This window comes from Perkinsus marinus (assembly GCF_000006405.1).
Source record: "Perkinsus marinus ATCC 50983 genomic scaffold scf_1104296961438, whole genome shotgun sequence".
Lineage (NCBI taxonomy): Eukaryota > Perkinsozoa > Perkinsida > Perkinsidae > Perkinsus > Perkinsus marinus.
In genome coordinates, this window is record NW_003205746.1 from 188,497 (window position 1) to 197,815 (window position 9,319).

Genomic DNA, 9,319 nt, shown 5'->3' on the forward strand with positions numbered 1-9,319 from the left:
AGGTAGATTTTTCCCGTGTAATTTTTTAGATCATTGAAATGTGCGCATCTGGACCTATTTTGTATCTTACCATAGACCACCTAAGATACTTGAAAATGTCGCTATTTCTTCAGTCGCTATGATTTCGTTTATTCTTCTCAGAAGGACTAAATGAGTCAATCGATGCGGATCTGCAAGGAAGAAATGAATTTAATTTTTTATCGACTCCATTCCACACAGCGCCAATAACAGCGGTCAGTGTTTGCGTGAGAAGACCACTGGTGATTACTGGTGGTGCTGATAGAAGTGTAAGGTACCGGGATTGAACGCGTGCTAGTCACAATGAAGTTTCAGTCGCACTGTTGGAGGAATATATGTTGGTTTTCCTCAGCTGAGCTCAGGAGTTTTCTTAGTTTTGTACATATATCAAATGGAGTTACACCCGTTCCACATGAAGTGGCGTGATACCCTACGCTTTTTTCGCGGAGTGAATTGTGAAATACGTTTTTCATATCATGGGTAAACTCCATTTGTGTCGGTGTCAGGTTATTGTGTGGAATTATGAAGATAGAAAATGTGAGATTCATGAGAAGTTCGATGAGGAAGTTTGTTGTGTGGCAATCCACCCCAACGGTTTTGGGATGATAGTTGCTCTGGCGGGAAGAATTAGGTGAGAAATTGAGAAGACATAATTGCGGATTTGCAATTTTTATTAAAAGTAGTTTCATTTTCTACTGGGTGGAAAATACGCGAAAGAATTCCCACATTTAAAGTCAAATTTTCTATAGTCTATAGAAGTTGTCCTATTCTTTGACGTGTTTGAATCCGAATGATGGAGTAAGATTTCAATCAGGTTGATGAACTTACTGATGGATGCTATCCAACCGTACAAGGATCTTCCAGTGAGGAATAGTCGAGAAGTTAAATACGCCCATGGGGGTCATCTTTTTGCGGTGGCGGGATCGGCTAATCAAGTTCAGGTGAGAAATTGGTGAAACGAAGGTCGGATTTTGTGTTTTTTTATTTTTTGTGTTATTTTTGGCTTTGTTGATCTAGTTTGACATTGTTGTAATGTTGATGAAGTAAAGAGTTTTGACATTTAGAATTTGGAGTCTTCCAAGATAAGTTTGATGGCTTGATTCACACTGTGATGGTGTCACTCACGTGCTTTCTTTGTGGATTTACGGCATCATAGACGAATACCATCCGAAAATGCGTAGATTCAACCTCTCGAGTGCATGTGAATTAAACAATCGAAATTGTGGAATTCGGTTGCGACCGGAGCATTTCGAATTCTGAATGCGCGACTACGTCAATTGAACTTATCCGATAGATCCTTACTTCACTTGTATGAGATTCGAAACAATGAATGAGGAGTATATATAAATGCATATTCCAACTCAGCCATCAGCTTGTAATCGTGAACTAAACACATTGCAAAATATTCCATTTCCATACCACATCTTGGTGAGATCGTCGATCAGATATATAAGACGTACAGTGCGGAGTTGTTCTGTACGACTATTGCTGGCGGGCAGGCGACGATGCTCGGCAGTGTCGGTATGCAGGAGGCGTTAGCGGCGGCTGGTCTTGGAGGGTAGGGGGTCCACACCATTTTCAGATCAAATTAATTTTTTACTCGTTTGGTTGGCGTTCTACGTTTCTCGTTAACATTTTACCCATGGTATTGATTGAAAATGATTTGAGCTGGAAATGTGATGGATTGGTTAAAGTATCGTGGTGTATTTTTATAAGTGTACGTGAAAAAGGGACTCACTCTGAATTGTATTGGATATTTCGGCAACTACTTTTGAATGTTTATTGTGCGAGATATATTCTTCTAAGATGTGGTTAAGCAACGAAATACTCAGTGAATGCTCACTGATGATGGCTACCTGATATATAAATAGATCTTATATTGCTATCTAATATTCAGTGAACGTATTTTAAGGTGGTTTTGGATTGTTATTATCATGGAGTACGATCCAAGAATTAGTTGTGAATCACAACTTGTGATTTAGTTCGCTAAGGGATGTGATATCGTATCGTTTTCAGGCAAGTGCACACGATTGAGTTTAGCGATGATGATACTGCTGTGGGAGTAATAACTTCGGATGGGATTATGTAAGTTCGGAGAGCTTTAGCAGAATTGTTATTATCGTTCGTTTGTGCTGACGGCTTAGTTGAGTCTTTTTTGCGAAGATTTGTGTGTGGATTTAATTAGTGCGGGAAAATGAGAAATGCGCTCGCCCAATTGGTGGCTCGCATTGCAGGAGATAAAAATTATTTTGCCATGGTGATTCTGTTGCAGGTATGAGTACCTTCTTGTGGGAACTGAGGGACACAGTGCGCCGTGTCGGAGTGCCAGAGAGTGGCGAGCGAAAGCTAGAGGAGTTAAAGCAGTTGGTGTAGCGTTGGTGCGGACAGAAGTGCCAACGAGGACAGGAGTAGGCCCGGCAGTGGATTATGTTTTGGAAGGTATTTGGCGTTTTAGGTCGACACTGCTACAGGCTTCGCACCGCGGGTAAGTGGATATCGTTCGATGGCGCCTGAGAGTTGTGCACTTTGTCGACCGGAGTCAGCGATTTCCCTTGGGTGAAATAAGAGAGGGTTGTTCAAGGAATGAACATGCTCTACTTTAGCGGAGTAGCCGATCAAGAAAATCACCTCGGGCGGAGCTCGAACCGTCGATCACGGGCTCAAAAGGCACGCGCTCTATCGATTGAGTTACCGAGGCTGTCGGACTTAATGCAGTGGCTCACTCGTCGCGACTTTGATATGGTCCCGAGTGATTGTATCTCTGTTCAGGACGGCAGTCTGTCTGCTGGCGACTCTCGAACCGCTCAGCGTGTACGGCAGTGCAAGCATACTATCTATATCAGCTGTTCGGACGGTACCATTGTCGAACTCGGTCCGAATCATCGGGGAAAATTTGGCACTTACGATCGCCTATATGACATTCGACCCACTCCTGGTACGGCCATACAAAACATATTGGCTATTGGAGAGGAAAAGCAACTTGGAATTAGTATGAGTCCGACAGAACAGCTGAGGCAAAATAAAGTAGCGAAATTGAATACTAATCGTAAGCCACATGAAGTATGTCAGGCTAAAGCTCAAGGGGATAATAAACCACAGCATTACCCATTGGTGGTGCCCACCTCGTCGGGTTCGCGACCGCCCCTTCTGTTTGGGAGTTGTTCAGCGACGCTGGCGAAATCGCAGACCACAGCTACTCCTATTAGTGATTCACTGAGTGTTGTTAATGCGATGATTGATGAGCATACAGACCCTGAAATTATGGGGAGCGCGAGGATTGCTCTACCGAGCTTTTTGAAGGTGAAAGAGAAGAGCTTATGCTACTTGTCGTCAAACAATTGTTTATCGTATTTAATTGTGTGCAATATCGAGGTTGTTATGATTCCATCAAATTTGAACTGATCGTTGTCTGACGAGTGTGTCAGATTTACGCTATCCCTAACTTTTCTAAGAAGGACAAACGAAATCCTGGAGTGGGATCGATCAAAGCATTTATCGAACTGCCGGTACTAATTTCGCGGCGCGCGGTCACGTATGTGTTCATCTGGCAGGCTCATTATGGTGGGATCAGCCGTGTGGTATTGTCCCATGGGAATGAGCATCTCTTCACCGTTTCAGAAGATGGAGCGCTTATGATCTTCCAAATTTGGCACCCTTCGATGGTTCCTTTCGAAGCACCAACCAGCGCGTTGGTAAGTCGTCTCTCGGTATGGGAAACTCTCCGGTATGGGAGTAATCCTTTGGGCGACTTTTTCGCCCTTGATATGAGCATAAACCCTCGAGAGAAAGGTTCCCAACTTGTAGCATGTGATGTATCCTTTCGATGGAGACTCGATACTCCCATCGTTAGCATAAGGAGACAGCATTCTATTTGGATGAATAATTGTTCGGGTGTAAAGTTCCGATGGACTATTCAAACTATCCTTCTTGCAGATTGTCTCGCCACAGTCAGCGGCTAAACCGAGAGGTGAGTTCTTCTCTGAGGAGATGAGGTCGATCTCATTCTCAAGATTCGGAGGAAAGTCAGCGAAGGGGAGAGTCAAAAAAGATGCCACTGGCGACGTCTGAGGAAGCTCTCGTTACTAAGCCTTACCTTGATGAGAGGGAGAGGATCACTGCAGACTTACAACGGCGGGTGGCCGAACTTGGAGAACAAATTGAATACGAACTCAAGTGAGCAGGAAAAGTGTATATCATTGTATTGTTTCGCTAAGTGATGAGAACACGATATCGTTACAGCGTGGAAACTGTGTGATTTTGATCGAATTCTAACGAGTCTCATTGGAATTCAAAGAAAGCCACAAGATTTTCTCATTGATTGAGACATCTTCGGTGAGTAATTATTCAATCGTTAATTCAAGAGTTTGTTTCAACGTATTTAGCTCATTCAAAGAGGTGAGAGTGATACACAATGTGTACTACACATATAAACAGATGGTGAACCATTATGCCTTATGATTGTAGGAGTTGATAAAGCTCAAGAGATACCATGGCATGTTGGAGCATCACGTATCGTTATCGTTGCAGGCTCAGAGAGGAGCACAATCGAGACCAGACGCACAGGATGGAGAAGGAGTATTCTGAGTCCACGAGGCAGTCGGTGGCCGAATATGATAAGCTTACCGATGATAAAAACCTGATGCAAGCTAGTAAGTTCTTCGCATGATATAAGATGATGCGCATACTGGAACTTTTCCCCACTCATATTGGCAAATTAAGTGATTGTGAGTCTCGAGGCGCCCATTAGTTTGGTCATTCATAACGGAGCTGATGACCTCAGCTGATAGTATCAGCTTGATACCACACCTCAACCTGAGGTTCTTGTTTATCTTCACATCCAGCTTCTCTCGAATCCAATATCAATTAGAAGAGGCCGTCTCCGAGAGGGGTAGTTCTCCACGCAAAAGTATTCATACTAGGCGAATATTCTCCTGTGGAGCATTCGATTGTTCGCCTTTTGACAGTTCGTGTTGTGAGTGATGTTGTGAATTGCGGAAGTCGGTGGAGACGAGCCTCACTGTTTCTTGGTAGATTTCGAAGATCAGCTGGCGAAAATGACGACTGATCACCTGGACAATGTGGGTCAACTGAAAAAGACGTTTGACCACAAGATGAGCTTTGAAGGCCAGCGGTAAGTCGAGAATGAAGTTGAAAGAGTGTTATTCGAGTTTCGCCGGGCGGAATTCAAATCAAGCTCGCTCTGGCAGGATATCATGCAACCTCAACATGTTTTTCTGCTAATTCACGTACTGGGATCAACATGAGCACTTAATGGCATTAATTTACTGCTAGCTCTGTGAGTAGTGCATCAAGGGGAAGTCATCTTGGCTCCACCATCACTTGACATGGTCAGGAATCTTGAGGATTGTACGAACGAATAACTGACATGTTCTCACACGACGCTGCGGATTTACGAATCATGAAGCATCTATGTTTCTAGCCGTGGAACAGCGATCTATATTTCCACGCCGACTTCAGCGGTCACTCCACGAATCTTAGAGTATTCTCGTATACATGACTCGTTGACTTCCCTGTCGATGCTACAGCTCGTGAGGAGGCCGGGCAGTAATTGATCGCTGTTGAGCTCGTCCTATAAGTGGGCAATGATCAGCACCGAGATAAATAGTCCATCTCATACTTGAGTAAAGATCGATATCACGTCGATAATTATAAAATTAATGGGCAATTTGGCTGACGTATGATCATCGCATGTCGTGAATAAGCCAACAAGCGAGTCACGTCGTGCGATGCGAGCCGCACGGCAACTCGTAGACCCCATCACGTCATTCTTCAGTGTTAAGCCGTATATTTGGTCCTTATCAGACTAGCAGAGTTGATGGAAACTTCGGAGCGAGAGTATAAAGAATGGATGACAATGAAGGAGACTATCGAAAGAAAACATAGAAGTATGTCTTTTGAGCTGGTACATCATGGAGATGTTGCTGAGGGATTGTGTATTCGCTTGATCTTCGGTGTGGAGTGTTCATGTGAAGATCATTTTTAGTATGTTGGCCTCCTTGACTTGTTCTGAACAACTTGTTCAAAACAATCCCCCAAAACAACTTGTTTTTCATGACAGAAATAGTGGAAGCAATGGAGAGAGTTTTTGATGAAGAAAAGAAGAAGAATAGAGAAGAGCGGGATGTTGTGTTGGAGGAGAAAGAGGAGAGCTTCCGTGAGCATCACCAGAAGTTGAAGTGAGAAATCGAAAGCTAGGAATTGAACCCGGAATCTCTATCCCGTGACGCAGACGTGATACCTTTGTATCGCATGCTTGATATTTTTGTTATACTCCTGCGTCTAATCTTTCGAATGTGAGTTGAAATTGCTTGCATGTTGCAGGGCAGTCGAGATGAAGGCAGATGAGAGAATCGACACAGTTAAACGAGAGTAACGGTCGACTGGATAAGCAGGACTTCCCATCATCGAGTGCTAATCCATCAGATACGAGACACTCCTGAGTAGTGAGAAAGACGATAAAATCGTCCTGCGTGGTCAGGCTGGAATACACAAGTACTTTCACTAGCATAGCTGGGCGTTTTATATCATCCTTCCAGGAAACACTATGAGGATTTGAAGAGGCAAATGGCTTCCAGAGAAGAGAACTTGAACAGCTGCATATTGCAGGTCACTAAGGCCAACCGACTGATGACTCATTTCCATAGAAGGTTGAATTTGGATAGGTTCAAAGGCAGCAGGAGAAGATCGAGTCCTTGCTGAAAGATCGCGCGTCGAATACCAAAGAGATGCAAGAGAGAGAAAAGACGATTGAAGATGAGGAGAGACGAATGGACGAACTGAAGAGGCAGAATCAAGAGTTAGAGAAGTTCAGATTCGTACTCGATTATAAGATGAAGGTGAGTTGAAGTTTGATCATCGGTAGTCGTTATGGCTCGCTGGTAGGAATTGAAGAACGAAGTCGATCCTAAATCGGCTGAAATTGCAACGATGAGGGCTCAGATTAACCTCATGGATAATGAAATCGAAGGGTGAGCAGCGTTGAAAGAGCCCGTTTGAGCTAGCTTCATTATCGATGGAATGTTCGGCTGAGCATCCTTGTTGATTTGATGTTATCAAAAAACTTGATTGTCACACGGTATTTTGGTTGATATCATTGGTATTGAAATTGCCGTGAATTTTTCCAGACTGTTAAGTCTAGGAACAAGCCTCGTCTCACGCGAGGCTTGTGTTCAAAAATTGTTTGTTCAGATGCATGCGACGAAACAAGACGCTGAGTTTGGAGGTTTCAGAGCTGAATATGAAACAGAGAGTGCGGCGGTTTGTCGTGGTTCTCGTATGATATCCAGCACTACAGGCACTGTTATTGGAGATAAAAGACGAAAAGGGGAAAATCGCTGAGGAGCAGCGAGAGCACGAGGTAAATTGCTTCTTGTGAAATGACCCAGCTCGATATTACAACTCGAATTTCACGATTCTCGGTCCGTGGGAAATAACTTGGCACGAGTGAAACAAGGATATTCAGCTTTCACATCGACCTTCGAATTTTTCGCTTTATGCACGCTCCTTCCCATTTGGATCTTTCTCAGGTTTCGAAAACGGCGATCAGGGAGTGTTATCGAGACTGTGAAGACCCGCGGAAGTTGAAGAAAAATATCACAAAAATGTATCATCAGCTTATCCTAGAGGAAAACAAATGGACAAAGGAAGCTGATAATGGCGGGGAAACTGGGGAAATGAATGATGAGGATCTCGAGGGAGACGGGAAAGGTGAACCTTGGCCGTGTGTGTGTTTGAAAGATATTGGAATCTAAAGGATTATGGGAAACGTAAATAGATTTTCTATACAAGAAATGAACTTTTGAATGATTTAGCTCGCTGGCATAGCGGCCCCACCCGGCGGATAGATTTGTGTATGGTATAGTCCTCTGGTATAGCGGCCCCGTTAGGCGAATAGATTTCTATATGGTATAGTCCTCTGGCATAGCGGCCCTATGTGGCAAATATATTTCTGATTGGTATTGTCCATAGCGGGTATCGACGAGTCGTCTGGCTTATCCTAGGGTGTCGGTTGAAATGATTGTCATCAGTTGACGGTGACCAGAAGGAGTTCGATAGACAAAGAGAATACCTCGAGAAGTGTATTAATACTCTGAAAGAGAAGCACGAGAAGGCAACTCGGGTGAGAAGTAGAATTATTATTCTGCTCACTATTGGGGAAGCTATGTGCTTGGGCAATTATGTGTATGTCCTCCTTCAAGGTTCACAGAGCTACGAATACTAGAGTTATGCAGGACAACGTGACGTTGATCAAAGAAATCAACATTCTACGGAGAGAAGTATCATTCCTGAAGAACGAGCGAGCTGCAGAGAAGCGACTGAGTTTGCCCGAAAGCTCAGAGATTCCTGTGTCGACGATTGAGCAAGAATCTACTGGAAAATGCCAGGAGGCTGCCATGCAGCGCGAGGTTCGCCATATATTGTATGCCATTGATTCAATCTGCATATAGTATCATCGCAGTAGGTTGGCATTTTGATAATAAGTCATAGCTTTATATTGTCTATCTTCACTGCTTGCCATTCATGTGATATAATCATGATTAACTTATGGTAATCATCTCCAGCACTGTGGGTTACACTCTACCAGTGCCCTAGAGTCACCGTGACCCTAGGTCTTGAGCTCGGATCGAAATGAGTGAAACCAAGACGCTGTCACTCCAGGATCCAGCATTTTTAAGCCTCGATTCACTGTTATCGAAACTTGCTCTGATAGACCGCCTCGCGAAGGGCGTATTTTTGACAAGGGCTTTGTGTCAGGAGATCGAAGCGTTGAAGTGTGCACTCGAGGAGCTTGATAAGTCAGCATCAGAAGTTGTGGGAGATGCTACGATATCCGTTGCATGACTACGCTCTGTTGAGGATTAACCAGTCGTAACGGAACTTTTTGTGTTCTTCATTGGGATTGGCGACGTAATCTTATCATTTCATATCCAATCGACGATTAGTAATCGTACATTCAGTCACGCAACAGAAGAACGCAGCGAATAAAGGGTTATGACCATCTTGGCGGAACACTCTTGCACCGGATCGATTGAAATTTTGAACAGTAGCGCTGACTGCGATATTGTGAAAGACAAGAGAATATCTGGCCAAGTTTAGCAATGTTTGATCACAACTCGTTACATAGCGGTAAATGCGGCTCAAAGAAGATAGGAGCTTCACAATGATTCTCATCGTATAACCTGGGATCGCCTGATGGCATCACAGACAGGTATGAAAACCTGAAATCTAATCATTAGATTCTAATGTATCATACTATGGTCAACCCCGGGCGCGTCACTGG

The 9,319-nt window shown here is 43.8% G+C and overlaps 4 protein-coding genes across 4 annotated transcripts in view; all 4 read left to right on the forward strand.

Moving 5' to 3' along the window:
* Nucleotides 1–2,532, forward strand: part of Pmar_PMAR019603 (hypothetical protein) — a gene marked incomplete at both ends in the record, with an annotated part of 3,109 nt that extends 577 nt beyond the window's left edge. Inside the window, 4 exons of the mRNA XM_002772323.1 lie at nt 525–649; nt 833–959; nt 1,464–1,576; nt 2,490–2,532. Of these exons, the coding sequence (XP_002772369.1) occupies nt 525–649; nt 833–959; nt 1,464–1,576; nt 2,490–2,532 (408 nt within the window). The remainder of the gene's footprint in view (nt 1–524; nt 650–832; nt 960–1,463; nt 1,577–2,489) is intronic.
* A 1,534-nt stretch (nt 2,533–4,066) lies between these two features.
* Pmar_PMAR019604 (hypothetical protein) lies at nt 4,067–4,684 on the forward strand (the record flags this gene model as incomplete). The annotated part of the gene is made up of 2 exons (XM_002772324.1): nt 4,067–4,191; nt 4,546–4,684. The coding sequence occupies 2 exons, from the start codon at nt 4,067–4,069 to the stop codon at nt 4,682–4,684; spliced, it is 264 nt and encodes an 87-aa protein (XP_002772370.1).
* A 1,406-nt stretch (nt 4,685–6,090) lies between these two features.
* Nucleotides 6,091–7,318, forward strand: Pmar_PMAR019605 (tropomyosin, putative; the record flags this gene model as incomplete). The annotated part of the gene is made up of 7 exons (XM_002772325.1): nt 6,091–6,215; nt 6,361–6,408; nt 6,463–6,531; nt 6,576–6,645; nt 6,702–6,875; nt 6,922–7,007; nt 7,228–7,318. 7 exons carry the CDS (start codon nt 6,091–6,093, stop codon nt 7,316–7,318), a joined length of 663 nt encoding a protein of 220 aa, XP_002772371.1.
* A 322-nt stretch (nt 7,319–7,640) lies between these two features.
* Pmar_PMAR019606 (conserved hypothetical protein) lies at nt 7,641–8,444 on the forward strand (the record flags this gene model as incomplete). Its single annotated transcript, XM_002772326.1, has 3 exons — nt 7,641–7,746; nt 8,067–8,158; nt 8,238–8,444. Coding segments are annotated over 3 exons (405 nt in total), but the record flags the coding sequence as incomplete, so codon positions are not given.
* Nucleotides 8,445–9,319: the final 875 nt, after the last annotated feature.